Below are 16,364 nucleotides of genomic sequence, written 5' to 3' on the forward strand. Positions count from 1 at the left end.
GCAGATCGCCACCATTTCTAGTAAAAAAAATAATAATAAAAAATAATAATTCTGTCCCCTATTTTGTAGGCGCTATAACTTTTGCGCTTATTGCGATTTTTTTATTTTTTTTACCAAAAATATGTAGAAGAATACGTATCGGCCTAAACTGAGAAAAAAAATGTGTTTTTTTTTTTTTTTTTTAATTGGGCTATTTATTATAGCAACAAGTAAAAAATATTGTATTTTTTTTTCAAAATTGCCGCACTTTTTGGTTTATAGCGCAAAAAATAAAAACCGCACAGGCGATCAAATACCACCAAAAGAAAGCTCTACTTGGGGGGAAAAAAGGATGTCAATTTTGTTTGGGAGCCACATCGCACGACCGCACAATTGTCAGTTAAAACGACGCAGTGCCGGAAGCTGAAATTTCACCTGGGCAGGAGGGGGGTATATATGCCCAGTAAGCAAGTGGTTAAAGAGATCACTATGATAGACCTACCCGAGGAACCTTGGACATGTTTATTCCATGGAGTAGATATCCCGATAAAGGAATATAAAAACTCAATGATAATACACATGATGAATGCTGCAAAAAGTATGATACCGAAAAATTGTAAAGAAGTAGAAAGCCCAAAGATGGGCGAATGGTTTGATAAGATAGAAGAGATAAGGAATATGGAATATTTAAGACACTGCTATGAAGATACAAGCGAGGGGTTTGATAAGAGATGGGAAGAGTGGAAAAAGTTCAAATTAATGAAGAAATATGGTGAAATTAAGAATATGTAGCGAGATGTAGGAAGGGGATGTAGGGGAGGGTAAAAAAAGAGAGATAGGTTAGTGGGGGATTAGGGGGAGGTGGAGTATAAAAGGTATGGATTAATATGATAAAGTATATTTCCACTGGGGTGGGAAATGTTATTTTTTTTACTATGTCTGTGCAAGATAAAATTGAATAAAATATAAAGTAAAAATAAAAAATCCAATGTGCAAGTGCATCATCGCTGGGCTTTAAACGTAAAGCATGGGTGCTTACCAAATAAAATGATCCCACCAAGAGTTGGGTTAGATTATTAAAATTAAGCATCCTTGTAGCAGAAGGAGCTGCAAGAAGCGATCATTTTTCAGCATGAAAAAAAACCGTTGTTTTTCAGTATGTCCAAAAAACGAACTTTTTCCAACTTCATCATTAAAAACGACGTTGCCCACACACCATCGTTTTTAAAAAATGATGAACAAAGCGCGGTGACGTACAACACGTACGACGGCACTCTAAAGGGGAAGTTCTATTCGCCTTTGGGCTGCTTTAGCTGATTCCTTGTTAGTAAAAGACGATTTGCGCTTTTCTGTCTGTTACAGCATGATGAATGTGCTTACTCAATTATGAACGGTAGTTGTACCAGAACAAGCGATCCCGTCTCATAACTTGCTTCTGAGCATTCGCGGGTTTAAAATGTTGTTTCCTGACTGACTCCATGGCAGCCTACGTGTGGGTTAATCCCGCCTCCTCTCCAATGTGATAGGACCCCATACCCATAAAAGTTAACTCACCAGTAGCACCAGTGTTCCTTTTTTTTCCTCCTCCATGAATTCAGAAACTTCTCAGGACAGGAATGGATGGCACACCTGAGCGGTGCAGCTCGGATCCCAGCCATGGGCGGGTGGAGAGCTTTGCAGCAACCCTTTGGGCGTTTGCTGTGTGTGCTGAAGACGTCTCATCCGGCTGGCAAGGTCCTATTCTTTCATGGCAGTCGCCTATTTGTATTATTTGTTGTCTGCCTGTGTCTGTTTTTTGTCCCCATGGCGGCTGGAGCGCTTCTGCGTTCCAGCTCGCACTTTGCTTCCTGGTCGCGAGCGCCAGTACCCCGCGCATGCGCTGTGCCCACTCTCAGAGCGAGGCCTGGTTTCGCGCATGCGCAGTCTGTCGAATCTGCGGCGGCCGCGCACGCGCCGTCGCATCGATTGCACCGCGCAGGCGCGCGGACGACAGGTGACGTCACCGGCGGGTGATTTGAAAAGCGGCTGCTCGCCTATGCATATTGGGTTGTTCCCTGATCAGGCGTGCAGCTGTAAAGAGCGATACTCTAACTTGCCAGGTCAGTGAGCAGGGATCTCCCCCTGCTGTATTATCTTTTCCTGTTGGTTATACTAGCATATAGTATTGCTTCTCATCTATGCAAATGATTCATGCATCTAAAAATATTCATTATTCAAATTAATTTTTTAAATTATTGATTTATTATTAAATTATTAATAATTTTTTTATTTATTTATGTTTTAAAAAAAAAAAATAATAATAATAAGGGTTTTTATAAATCTTAAAGGGACAATGCATTTATTTTTTTTCCATTATCTGACACTTTAGGTTTTCTTCCTTTTTTTGGATCTGTATCGCTGTTTTACGCAGGTCCTAAGTCATGGACCAGTCACCGTCTACAGGTGGCCAGCCCTCACGCACAAGGTATGTGCAGGATAAGGGCGGGGCTAGGGGTGGAAGTCACAGTCAATATGTGTTGTCTGACAATTTTCCTCCCTATGTGTCTCTCTTTAAAGCCCTTCTGATCCAGATCCTATCTCCGCAATCCAGTCCCATGACCTTGCCAGACCGCATCATTCTTCCAGATCAAAATCCAAAAGGAGATCTCCATCTACATCTTCCCACCGGAGGAGAAGTTCACATTCCTCCTCACGACACCGCTCCCACCGCCATGATAGCCGCTCTGATCGCAGAGCCTGCTGGGGATGTGACACTCGTGTCCCGGAGGGCAAGTCATTATGCGACCGATGCTACGCCCAGGCGGTTGGGGAAAAAGAGACTGAAGGTCATCGTATCGAGTCTCTGGTGGAACATGTGGTTCAACGGACTCTAAGAGAGAATATTTCCCACACACATAGTCAGACCAATACTGTCAGGTCTGCTTCTCCGACCATCGAGGTCCATGAGGATCCAGGTCCTTCCCAGCCTCAAACCGCTTCCCCGGCCTTCTTAGAGGGTGATCTAGAAAGTGACGAAGAAGGCTTGGAGTTCGACTTTGCTCAAGTGACTCCACTTATCAAAGCTGTCAAAGAGGCTCTCTTATGGGAAGAACAGTCTACTTCCCCGGCCAAGCAGAGAAAATACTTCAAGCGCTTGGGGAAAGAACGCCCTACGTTCCCGTTCCTTACAGAACTAAAGGGTATCTTTGAAGAGGAATGGAGCAAGGTAGACAAAAAGTCATCCATGGCCAACAAGGCGTCTAGACTATATCCCTTCAGGCCGGATGATGTCAAGCATCTGGAGAACGTTCCTCTGGTAGATGCTGCAGTAACCAGGCTGGCCAAGCATGTCACCCTTCCACTTGCTGACTCTGTGTCTTTCAAAGATGGTCTTGATCGGAGAATGGATCAAGACCTTAGAAGAATCTATGGCCTAGCAGGCACAGCGTGTAAACCGGCTCTTGCCCTGGCGGCTTTATCAAAAGCTATGGAAGCTTGGACGGAAAATGTAGACTCCTTCCTCAAAGGAGTGTCCGAAGAACTAGCCAAGAACTCAGCAACCGCAGAACTGAAGCTGGCGGCTGCTTTTCTAGGTGAGGCATCTGTTGACCTAATACGTCTATTAGCAAGGATTATGCTATCATCTGTTACGGCTAAACGGGCCCTTTGGCTACGTCCCTGGGTTGCCGATTCTTCGTCCAAACAGAACTGGTGTAAAATCCCCTTCGAAGGATCAACCCTGTTCGGCAATAAGCTAGACGATGCCATCTCAAAAGCTACGGGTGGCAAGTCAGGTTTTCTTCCCCAGGACAGGCGTCAAACCGGGAAAAAGAAACCTCAATTTCGGAGACACAGCCCGGACCGCGCTAGGGAAGCTCGTGCTTACAGACCGGGCGGGAACTTCAGAAGGAACTGGAGCAGAGGTAGAGGTTCCTTTCGCAGACCTATACCAACCACCCAGGCGTCAAGCGGACGCGATCAGGGGAAGTCTTTTTGAAATTACGCCCGCCCAAGTGGATCGTGTGGGAGCACGTCTACTCCTCTATCGGCACGTCTGGGCGGCCTCAATCAAGGACTTTTGGGTCATCAAGACCGTGACCTCAGGACACGCATGGTCCTTCTCCAGTCCTCCTCTTCCCAAGTTCGTTTCCACCCTTCTTCCAGGGTCGGCGGAACAGAGACAAGTTCTTCTAGACTACATAGACCTCCTGAAGAATCAAGGAGCAGTAGTACACGTCCCAAAGGACGAACAGTTTCTTGGGGTATACTCCCCTCTCTTCTTGGTACAGAAGAAAAGCGGTGCCTGGCGTCCAGTCATAGATCTGACATACTTAAACAAATTCATAACACGCAGAAAATTCAAAATGGAAACTCTATCGACAATCCAGCAAGCCATACAGCCGGGCGACTGGATGGTTTCCGTGGACCTGAAAGATGCCTATTTCCACGTCCCGGTAGCAGCAGAGTTGCACAAGTATCTCAGATTTCACATCAATCAAGAACACCTTCAATTTGTTTGTCTGCCCTTCGGCCTAACAACTTCCCCACGGGTCTTCACCAAAACCCTTCTGGCGGTAGTAGCTCTCATCAGATTGAAGAAGATTCGCCTTTATCATTATCTGGACGACCTTCTTGTCTTGTCCCAGGACAGAACTCATCTTCTGGCACAGAGAGATCAGGTTATCTCGATCTTGTCCGAGTTCGGATGGCTCCTAAACCTAGCCAAAAGCCACCTGGAACCAACTCAGTGTCTGGTCTATCTAGGGGCTCAATTCAACACGGTGAAGAACACCATCTCTCTACCATTGGAGAAGATCCCCGTGATTCAGGAGAGGATATCTCGGGCCCTAGGTACTCGCCATCTAAAAGCATACCAATGTCTGAAGATCATTGGAACAATGGTCTCCACAACACCAATGGTAAAGTGGGCATTATGGAGACTACGTCCCTTCCAATCCGGCTTTCTCAGGCAGTGGAAGTCAGGGAGCAAGAATCAACGGATTCACATATCAACAAATATGAGGGGCAGTCTCTTTTGGTGGCTTCAACCGAAAAATCTGCTGAAATGCCATTCTATCGCCCCAGTCTCCTGGGTCACAGTGACAACCGATGCCAGTGGCTCCGGCTGGGGGGCCCTGTGCGGCACGAGCATGGCGCAAGGCAGGTGGGATGCTCGCCTCCACAATCCAGGCTCGAACATCCTGGAGCTTCGAGCGGCTTGGTGTGCCCTGCAGTCCTTCTCCCAACTCCTGAAGGGAAAATCGGTAATCCTGAGGATGGACAACACTACGGCAGTATCCTATGTCAAGAGACAAGGGGGGACACGGAGTTCTTCTCTTCTTCAGGAAGTCGAACCCATTATGAAGTGGGCCCAGGAAAATCTGGTCAACCTGACAGCTGTCTTTATCCCGGGAATTCAGAACTCCCAGGCGGATTTTCTGTCACGCACTCAAGTGGACATCAACGAGTGGTCTCTCCACGATCAAACATTTCGTTGGATATTATCGCTGGGAATCAATCCCCAAGTGGATCTCTTTGCCTCCCCGCTCAATGCCAAACTGGAGAAATTCTACACGAGGGGTTATTGCAGTCAGGCAATCGGGACGGATGCCCTGACGGATCGGTGGAGGTTCCAGAGGGCATATGCTTTTCCCCCGATCCCAGTAATCTTGAAATTTTTGAAGAAGCTTCAAGCGGAAGAGGTAGAAGTTACGTTGATAGCTCCTTACTGGCCGAACAGGCCATGGTTCCCTCTTCTGATCCAGCTGAGTTTTCGGGACCCAATTCCAATACCGGTCAGGCCGGACCTTCTCTCCCAAGGGTCGCTCTTTCATCCCTGCCCGGCCTTGATGAAACTGATGGTGTGGTTCTTGAGAGGGAAAGACTGGAATCCCTTGGCTGCGCCTCTGGGGTGATCTCTACACTTATGAGCTCTAGGAGAGCAAGCACAAATAAAGTTTATGGGAGAATTTGGGCCAAGTTTGTGGAGTTTTCTTTATCTTCAAGCAGATCCTTCAGGAATCCGGAAATCCAAGACATTCTAAGCTTTCTCCAAACAGGGTTAGATCTTCCCCTGTCCGTAGGCTCGCTACGAGTTCAGGTTTCGGCACTTTCAGCCTTCTCTGGAATTTCTTGGGCGGCTCATCCATTAATCAAACAATTTTTTCGAGGAGCTTCAAGGCTGAGACCTCAAAGGAAGCCAAGATTCCCCAAATGGGATCTCCCACTAGTGCTCGATTTCTTAAACGGACTCAGTATGTCGGGGCCCTCCCCGTCCTCCTTAAAGGACTTTTCAGCCAAGGTTGCATTTCTGGTCGCTATCACCTCTGCCAAGAGAGTGTCTGAGATCGGTTCTCTTGGTCACAAAGAGCCGTTTCTCACGTTCTTCCCGGATCGAGTGGTTCTGATACCTATGCTGGGCTCCAAACCGAAGGTCTCGTCGGTCTTCCATGAAAATCAGGAAGTAGTTCTCCCTACTTTTAGGTCCCCGGATTCTGACGAAACTCACCCTCTGGACATGGGCAAGATACTCACTGAATACCTTCAAATTACATCTGTCTTTAGACGCTCCGACCATTTGTTTGTCCTGCACTCAGGCATGAACAAAGGAAAAAAGGCTTCCTCGAGAACAATCGCAACTTGGATCGTCCAGACTATACAACAGGCTTATAGTGCAAAGGGCTTGGCTCCTCCACAGGCGGTGACAGCTCACTCCACTAGAGGGATGGCAGCTTCTTGGGCAGCAGCTCGTCATGTGGCTCCAGACGTCATTTGTAGAGCGGCCTCTTGGTCTTCTATAAATACCTTTATGTCCCATTATTGTGTTGAACCTGCAGCACTTTCTTCTGTAAATTTTGGTTTATCAGTTTTGTCTGTGGACGGGACAAATTAAAATATATTTTTGTTCAGCATACCCACCCGTGTGGTTTGACTAGTTATTTCCCACACGTAGGCTGCCATGGAGTCAGTCAGGAAAAGGGAAAATTTATTATCATACTTACCGTAATTTTCCTTTCCTGATGGACTCCATGGCAGACGGAGTTCCCACCCTGAAATTATGGAGTCGGGATAGTTACAGTGCTACTGGTGAGTTAACTTTTATGGGTATGGGGTCCTATCACATTGGAGAGGAGGCGGGATTAACCCACACGTAGGCTGCCATGGAGTCCATCAGGAAAGGAAAATTACGGTAAGTATGATAATAAATTTTCCCTTTTTAGCCCACACACGATCATTTTTTACAACCCGAAAAACGACATAGTTTAAAACGAGGTTAAAAAATGCAGCATGTTCGAAAAAAAATGTTATCGTTTTTTATAACCTGAAAAATGATGTGTAGCCCACACACGATCATTTTAAATGACGTTTTTCAAAAACTATGTTTTTTTCATGCCGAAAAATGATTGTGTGTACGCGGCATTACTGTTAGGTGGTGAATACAGAGTGACAGAAAGATGAGCTCATCAGACTTCAACTAGTTTTTACTAGCCAGTCACAAGCACGGGTGGGCACTGGACAGTCTGGGCTCAGAACAAGTAGGTTGAATGGTCAGAGCACCTTATGGAAAAGAAATGCTATGGGGAAAGTCTGTGCCTTGAAAGTGAATATTCCAGCAAAGGCTGCTTTTTGTTCTATTTTTTAATAGGCTGTTATTGTTTTGGTCAAAAATTCTGCTTTAATCAGTCATCCATTTTATTGGGTGGTTGCCTTTTTAACAAACATGTCCAAGCAATTGAAGAGTAGTTACTTCAGTATACCGTGTACCTTTTCCACAATGCTACCACCCAGGGACATGTTTTTTTAATCCCTGTTGCAAAATATTTAAAAAGTTAAAAAATATTCGCCAGCACACCATGGATCGCAGAAAGTGTCCAAAATTTTTTTTAATACAAAGAAGGCATTACAAAAAGTGCAAAGTTTCGAGGCCACACAGGACCTCTTCGTCGGGCAAGTAATCAATAATCAGTAATGTCTTGTTCAACACATAACTTCTAAACATGGCATAAAAGTTTAAAGGACAGTGTAAATAATTTATATTAATTTACTCAGGACAGGAAATAAGCTGATATACATTTTTTTTAAGCGTCCTAAATATATTTGTCTTTTAAAAGGTAAGGTCTAAGTAATCATTCTTAGAATTTCAAATGTTTGTTTTCCTTTTCTGAATTTTAACTGTCTTTTCAGAACCAGCATTTCCGGTTCTGAATGGTGTAGCTCAGTTATGAATGGTAATGTTCCACAGCATACTGTAATACGTTTTTATTTACATGGTATATTGACCATATACAATTTCTATTGATCTGCACGTTTGCTGACATGGTTGCTACATTGTGTCAAAGGCACAGTGGCACCCTAATCCCTGCTGCTGCTGCTACTGTCACATGTTTGCAAAATCTTTTTTTTACCTTTTTAAGTAAGGGAGTTGGGAGTAAAAAGAAATTCCAGTTGCGTACTTGAAGTCTCAGCCATATATGTAGTTTTAAGGTTAAAGTGCAAGTCTACCTTTACAGAAAATCTGTAAGGTGACCTTACACTGTACTCTCCTTACATCCCACCTGGTCCTGCTGTACAAAATTGCCACGACCCCCCCCCCCCCAAAGTCAGACACCAAAAAGCCGCTCCAGAGGTCCAGGAACCCCCGCAGCTTAACCACTTCAGCCCCGGACCATTATGCAGCTTAAAGACCAGGCCACTTTTTGCGATTCGGCACTGCGTTGCTTTAACTGACAATTGCGTGGTCATGCGACGTGGCTCCCAAACAAAATTGGTGTCCTTTTTTTCCCACAAATAGAGCTTTTTTTTGGTGGTATTCGATCAGCTCTGGGGTTTTAATTTTTTGCGCTATAAACAAAAATACAGCGACAATTTTGAAAAAAAATCTATATTTTTTCTACTTTCTGCTATAATAAAAATCCCCAAAAAATATATAAAATTTTTTATTTTTTTTCCTCAGTTTAGGCCGATACGTATTGTTCTACATATTTTGGTAAAAAAAATCGCAACAAGCGTTTATTGATTGGTTTGTGCAAAATGTATCTACCAAATAGGGGATAGTTTTATTGCATTTTTATTGCGTTTTTTTTTTTCTAGTAATGGCGGCGATCAGCGATTTTTATCGTGACTGTGACATTATGGCGGACACATCGGACACTTTTTACACTATTTTGGCACCATTGTCATTTTTACAACGAACAGTGCTATAAAAATGCACTGGTTACTGTAAAAATTACACTGGAAGTGAAGGGGTTAGTGGTTAAGTGTGCCCTAATGTGTGATTCTTACTGTGGGGGGGGCGTGGCTGGGCGTGTGACATCACTGATCGTCGTTCCCTGTGACAGGGAACAGACGATCAGTGACAGGCTCACTAGGAAGAACGGCAAAGGTTTGTTTACACTTACCTCACCCCGTTCTTCCTCTCTGTGACCCGATCGCGGGACACCGGCGGCTATAGGGTTCACTGTTCCCGCGGGGACGGTCATGGAGAAAAAGACCGGGTCACGAGCGCGCTCGCGACCAACGGCTGGGATCTTAAAGGGAACATACATGTACGCCCTTGTGCCCAGCCGTGCCATTTTGTCGACGTATATCGTCGTGCGGCACTCCTCAAGCGGTTAATCTTGTGTCTGTATTGCTTAGCCAGTAGAGATTACAGGGATTCTAATTGGTCAGCACCGTCACATAGACAGTGCTGACTAGTCATAAACCATCTAGCCTGTACTGTCAGCGCTGCAAGGAGAGAAAGCTGCCAGGATTTCAAATCCCCAGACCGCTGGTGGGGGGATCTTGGCAATCTGGTACAGTGGGTTCGTGTAGGATGGGGACAATGTCCAGTGTAAGGTCACCTTAAAGTAAAGGTGAGCTTAATCTTTTTAAATGGACTAATCTTAGAATTATTGTATCTGCACAAAAGTCTGATAAATGAGCCTGTATGGTACAGTTCACGTGAGCTTCATTTTTTCAGAAGCACAGTGTGTACAGCAAGCTTTTGTAAAGCTTTGGGCTAGCTTTCAAGTGGAACTTAAGGCAGTTTATACTTGCCGTTCATCAAGCGGTCCTGTCCCTCCCACACGAGCATCTTCTGTGAGACGGTTTTCAGCCATCTTCATTGGCTGGCGCAGGGTGACGTCGCTCCCACGCATGCGCAGGAGGCCGCTATTTTGGCACACATGGATTGGGCCAGCAGGTGTTAGCTGAGCTGTGCATACCCACCTCACTTTACATGCTGGGGAACGCTGCACACAGGTAAGTATATTTTATTGCAGAAGAGATATGGCATGTATTTTCTGCAGTGAAAAAAAAAATACCTGCTGCCTGCTCGCAGCAAACAGCGGAACTTTAGTTTTTGCTTTAAGAAGCTCTATTTGGGCCTTTAAAGAATACTCTACTATAGGGATGTTAAATCTGTTTCTCAATGGGAGCAGTAATTGGCATTGTTAGAAGCAATTCGAAACGCTTCAAGTGCTGAATCTTGCTAGCAGCTTGCTTAAAGCGGATCTCCACTCTAAAGTGGAGTCCCGCTGATCGGCACCCTCCCCCCCTCCGGTGTCACATTTGACACCTTTCAGGGGGGAGGGGGGTGCAGATACCTGTCTACAGACAGGTATCTGCACCCACTTCCGGCCCTACGATACGGGCAAAGGACGGGTTTTTTCCTTACCTTCCGTCCGTCCCCCGTTGTATGCTGGGAACACTCGGCTCCCAGCACACAGCGGGAGCCAATCGGCGGGCGCAGCGCGACTCGCGCATGCGCCGTAGGGAACCGGGCAGTGAAGCCGGAGCGCTTCACTTCCTGGTTCCCTCACCGTGGATGGAGGGGGGAGCAGCAGGGTGACGAGCGATCGCTCGTCATCTGCTGCGATCACCGCTGGACTCCAGGACAGGTAAGTGTCCTTATATTAAAAGTCAGCAGCTGCAGTATTTGTAGCTGCTGGCTTTTAATATATGTTTTTAGTGGCACATCCGCTTTAAAGTAACAGTCAGCACTGGCATTAGGATTTGTTTCTCCCAAAATTGGAGCTTAATGGTGCTTTAAAGTCTTTATTCAAGTTGTTTGCTGTACATTCTGCTCTTATACAAGCCGAAGCATGTGTCAACAGCACATTAAAGAATCATTTTTGTCTGGTCTGCAAGTGATGAGTGGATACATTCGGGGCATGCCTTCTGCTTTCCAAGAACTTTGACAGATGCCGGGTACCATCCATCTCTCTCTCTCTCTCTCTCTCTCTCTCTCTCTCTCTATCTATCTATCTATCTATCTATCTATATATATATATATTAGGGCTGTTACTGATCAAAATTTTTCTGTTCGATTAATCGTTTTTTTTTTTTATCGATTAATCGACTAATTTTGATTAATTATAACGCACATACAGATCCAACTACTTTTAGCTGATCTCCTTGCAGGCTGATTCCCAGTGCAGCTACCAACCACTGGAAAAATGGATAGCAGGATACAAAAAACACACAAAGGCAGCGCTCGGTGGGAATAGCATTAAAACTTTTATAGTCTTCAAGTAGGTAACAAAATAAATATTGCACTGGAGAGAAAATCGATGTAGCTACATAAACTGTAAAAATGGTGCAAGTAATACCAAACGGTACCAAAAGCAGTCATAAAAACATGTAGCTAAGTATGATACTGGTATAAAAATGTGTACAACGATACCGCTGCTGAATCCAGATGAGGAGAGGTTAACATCAGTCCGTCGGCATGTAGATGTCCCGGGAAGGGAACTATCACAACTCCCAGTGGATGGCTGTAGAATCCCAGGTTGATGGAGGGAAGTGATAGAGGGAAGTAAAAGAAAAAAGTGTAATTGAAGGCCTACAATACACCTCCCTGCGCCAACACTGAAAAAACTATTGCAAAATCCAATAACAGATCTCCGTAGGTGACAGAGCAATCTGTATATTACGGTAATGGGAGCAGCCATTTAAAAAATGAAAACATAATAAAAATGATCAAAATTAAGAGAGCATAAATGCACAGATATTAAAATCACAAACAGCGCTAATGGTGACAGTTCTAGTGTAGATGCACAAGGCACCACGTCTACACTCCAATGTTGCGTGAAGGAAATCAGTGAGGTATAGGCAAAAAGTGGCCACGCCCTCTGTCGAAGTCCTATGACGAAACGCGTCAGGGCGTGGCTTCTCACGACGCTCAGGAAGTGACGTTTGCGCTCCACCAGTGCCTCGGCTGGAACCGGAAGTTGATAGTCTCTGTGAGACTGAACCAGGACCAGTGCGACGCTTTACCTATTATCCAGGATTTGGTGATTATGCGCTTTTTAAATACTTTTATTGTACGTTCAATGGTTGAAGGGGTTTTTGCATCTGTGGGCTACTATTTTTGATCCATTAAAAACGGAATTATGCTATGGCACTTTCTTTGTCTTTTTTTCTGGTTTAATTTGGAGCTCCTATACAGATGTGTTTGACTACCCTGCTTGAAGGCTGATTATCAGTTTGGAGTTACACATACATCGCCCTGTATTATTTACTTTCTGGTGAGTGTGTACCCCAGAGGGGGCTTATTGTGTCCCACGTGGTGTCTCTAGAGGAGTTCGGGTGGAAGGTGCTTACTATCTGTCCTTTCTTAAAGTGGACCACACTTCTATTTGGAACTTTTTGCCTATACCTCACTGATTTCCTTCACGCAACATTGGAGTGTAGACGTGGTGCCTTGTGCATCTACACTAGAACTGTCACCATTAGCGCTGTTTGTGATTTTGATAGAGGGAAGTGTAACAGCCCTTGCGTGTGGCAGATAGTAAGGTCCCGCTGGCATGCAGATATGAAGGCACAGCAAAGGAGCCCTTCAGATGGACACGGCAAGCCCCGCCGGTGTCCGTGACGTTATTGGATCTCCGACGGAACTCCCTGAAGGCCCAGAAGCCGGCGGAGAGGTGAGTACCAATCAAAAGAATTTTAATCGATCAAAAAGATTTTGATCGATCAAAAAAATTAAAGATTAATCGATTAATTAAAAGTTAATTTGCACAGCCCTAATATATATATATATATATATATATATATATATATATATATAATATATATTATTTTTTTTTAAATTGCAGCTACGTGTAGTTTTCCACGAAATATACTAAATATCCTTTTAGAACCTCAAGCCCTGTCAGGCAAGATATATAGGCGGTGGAATAAAACAGTTGAAAACATGAGCAGTTCAGATTGGCTGCAGATAACCATTTAAACTGTTTCATGATGTCCACTTTTATCTTGTTATATCTTCATTTAGTTAACATTGTGTGCATTCCAGTATAGTATTACCCCGTGTGTATTGGACATGAACATGAAATTCCTCTGTATAAATATGGAGACTGTCAAAGAATTGTGAGCACTCTTCCTTTATTTCTTCTCTGTATCACAGTTCAGTACGGTGTCCGTAAGGGGAATGAGCCCTTTCAGTCTGACTTGGTTGATAACCGAAGTATGATGTATTGCTACAATTATGGAACTGGTGTCCAGATGTATCCTTTAGATGCAAAGCTGCTGAAAGAGTACCTGAAACGTCAGATGTAAGTGTGTGTTTTGGGTCACCGATGTGTTTTAAAATCAGTTCAATGGTTTGTAAAAACTGATGCATAATAACCATATTATTCCCACTGTTCTCTTGCAGTGAATATTATTTCAGTTTGGAAAACTTGGAAAGGGATTTTTATTTGAGAAGAAAAATGGATGCCCAAGGATTTTTACCTCTCTCCCTGATAGCAGGCTTTCGTCGGGTGCAGTCTCTGACCACCGATGTCAGTAAGATTTATGAGGTAATGCCTTTCATATCCAAAACGAAAGAATACATGAATTCTTCATGCATGGGGAAAATGCCTATTTGCTTTCATGACACCAGTAGTAGAGTTCTTATGCCTTGTGCACACGACTGGGATTCCTGACGGGAAAAGATTTGTCAGAAATCCCGGGGGAAAAACCGAGAACCTGCTCTGTAACTTTTCCCTTGTAGACACGAGAGATTTTCCCGTTGAGAAAACTCTGATGAGAGCTTTGTTCGGGAATCCCCACCGTTGTATGCTCCATCGCACTTTTTCCCATTGGAAAACTGCCAAAAACTGCCGGGGAAAAGTCAGCCGGGAATCCCAGCGGGAGAAAAGAGAGCAGGTTCTCTTTTTTGTCCGGTGGTTTTTGGGCAGTTTTCCCGTCGTAAAAACTGCGAGGAGCATTCCCGGCCAAAAGCTCTCCTCGCAGTTTTCCCGTCGGGAAACCCTGCCGTGTGTACGAGGCTTTAGTTGTGTATGCTGCCCATAGCTAGAGCTATACATTGTAAGAAAAATTGCAGCTGTTTCTTTGTGATGTGTCAATGGTCCTTTTAAATTGAAACTACAATGGTTTTTATAGATTTATGTTTAAAGTGTATTTTCACCTTCTACAGAAAATCTCTAAGCTGAACTTACACTGGACCCCCTCCCCGTTCCCCCGGGTCCTGCTGTACTGAAGTCACTCGATCCCCCGCTGTCAGGCACTGAGACGCCGTTTCACCAGTCCAGCCTAATCTCCTATCCGTACCTTCTTAGCGTGTATGGATACGAGGCATTCTAATTGGTCAGCACCGCCACATGGACAGCACTGAGCAGTCTGACTCCATCTAGCCCATCCTGTCAGCGCTGGACGGGGGGAAAAGAAATCCAGGAGGATTTTAAATCCCCGGAGTGGTGAATTTGCGTCCCAGTGCCTGACAGCGGGGGGTTGCCGGACTCTGGTACAGGGGGATGGGGTCCAGTGTAAGTTTTCCTTACAGATTTTCTGTAAAGGTGAACTTGCCGTTTTCATATATCCTTTTTATGTAAACGGATGTTTTACATATCTTAACCATTTGTTGTTTGTGTGTGTTTTTTTTTTTTTTTTTATTAACATATAATACTGGTTGCAAGCATGCCAGTACCAAAGCATGGGTTTTATAAATAGGGATCACAGCAGAAGCTCATTCCTTTCCAGATATCTCAGTCTTGAATTGAAAGTCTATACATACTAGTGAAGGGGTGATGAGTCACGTCTGTGATTAATTCAGCTATATGTGCAATGTGACATGTTTACAAAGCTTGTGTGTGTATGTGTATGTACCGTATATATTGAAAAAAAAATGCCTGTGTATGTTTGTTTAGGCTTTGAAAGGCAGCACAGAGGTAGAACTGGTGGACCAGAAAATAAGGAGAAAAGTAGATCCAGAAAAATGGCCCATTCTCTCTACTCCACCTCAAGAAATGAAACGTACTGACTTTACCCGCTTCATCAACTGCCCTGAGTTTGTACCGGGAAAGCTGCAGGCCAATCACACAGGTACGCTTCCTGCTGTTACTTTTATCCAGGCATTTTGGGATTTTGCTCCCAGAGTGTACATATTGCATATCCTAACCCTCTTGTATTGAATTGTATTGTCTCCCTTAATATTGTAAAGCACTGCGCAAACTGTTATGCAGGAACAAAAATTGTCTCTGGACAGTCGCACTCTGAACAAATTGTAGCCTTTATTAAAAGGACAGCACTACAAGTCACAGCAAGATAAAAACCCAACTGCTGATGCGTTTCGCACTGAAACTAGTGTGCAGTGTGTTTGTGGGCATGAGATCGTATGGCACTGCAGTATCATGTGATTTGGCACAGTGCATGTTATATGCAGTCCGATACGATTTGTAGCACCTTCAAATGAATGAGCTGCAAAATCGCACCACACTGAATCACACAAACGCAGAGCAGGCTTCTCTGGAAAGTGAGCCACGTGCAGATTGCATTTCAGAGGTGTTTGGCAGGTGGTGAGGAAGCAATATGTCACCTCTTCACCACCTGGTTTAAACCTACATTGGATGTACTACCAAACTGCAATTGTGTGCATTGCATGGTAATTATAGGTTTAAATCCACCTCTTCACCTCCTGTCCAACATGCTTGGATTACTTTTCAGAGGAGCAGCAGTACCTGTCTCGCTTGTAAACCAGACCTTAGTTGCATTTGGCGGCGGCACCCTTAAGGCTTGTTTACAAGTGAGGGTGGGGTTGGTAAAACCCTGCGGTTAAGCTGCGGTTTTACCTTCCCCAATCCCTACCCCCTTTAGCTGCAGAGGCAGCAGCCAAAAGTGTACACATGCCACGTTGTGTTCATATAGCTGTTATTGAGCATCTATATAGGCACAATAGCATATATATGGGCACAATAGCATCTTTATGCTATTGTGCCTATGTAGATGCTCTGTGCCCATATAGCTTTTACTGTGCCCTTTTATGCACACTGACCTTCACTTCTTGCAGCGCTTCCAGACGCTGTGGATTTTGCTACCAGGAATTAGAGGTGGAGTGCTATTAGTATCATTACTCCTGACATTGCAGCCAGAACTATAGACAAGGCATCGTCTCATGCGGCAGGTTGATGCCTCCGCAGCCA

General features: G+C 44.5%; 1 protein-coding gene across 1 annotated transcript in view; it reads left to right on the forward strand.

Moving 5' to 3' along the window:
* The window catches only part of LARP1B (La ribonucleoprotein 1B), an 87,313-nt gene that overhangs the window by 43,288 nt on the left and 27,661 nt on the right, over positions 1–16,364 (forward strand). The window contains exons 7-9 of the mRNA XM_040330770.1: positions 13,349–13,496; positions 13,598–13,742; positions 15,093–15,267. Coding sequence (XP_040186704.1) covers positions 13,349–13,496; positions 13,598–13,742; positions 15,093–15,267 — 468 coding nt within the window. The remainder of the gene's footprint in view (positions 1–13,348; positions 13,497–13,597; positions 13,743–15,092; positions 15,268–16,364) is intronic.

Source organism: Rana temporaria, chromosome 1 (genome assembly GCF_905171775.1).
Source record: "Rana temporaria chromosome 1, aRanTem1.1, whole genome shotgun sequence".
In the NCBI taxonomy this organism is placed as follows: Eukaryota; Metazoa; Chordata; class Amphibia; order Anura; family Ranidae; genus Rana; species Rana temporaria.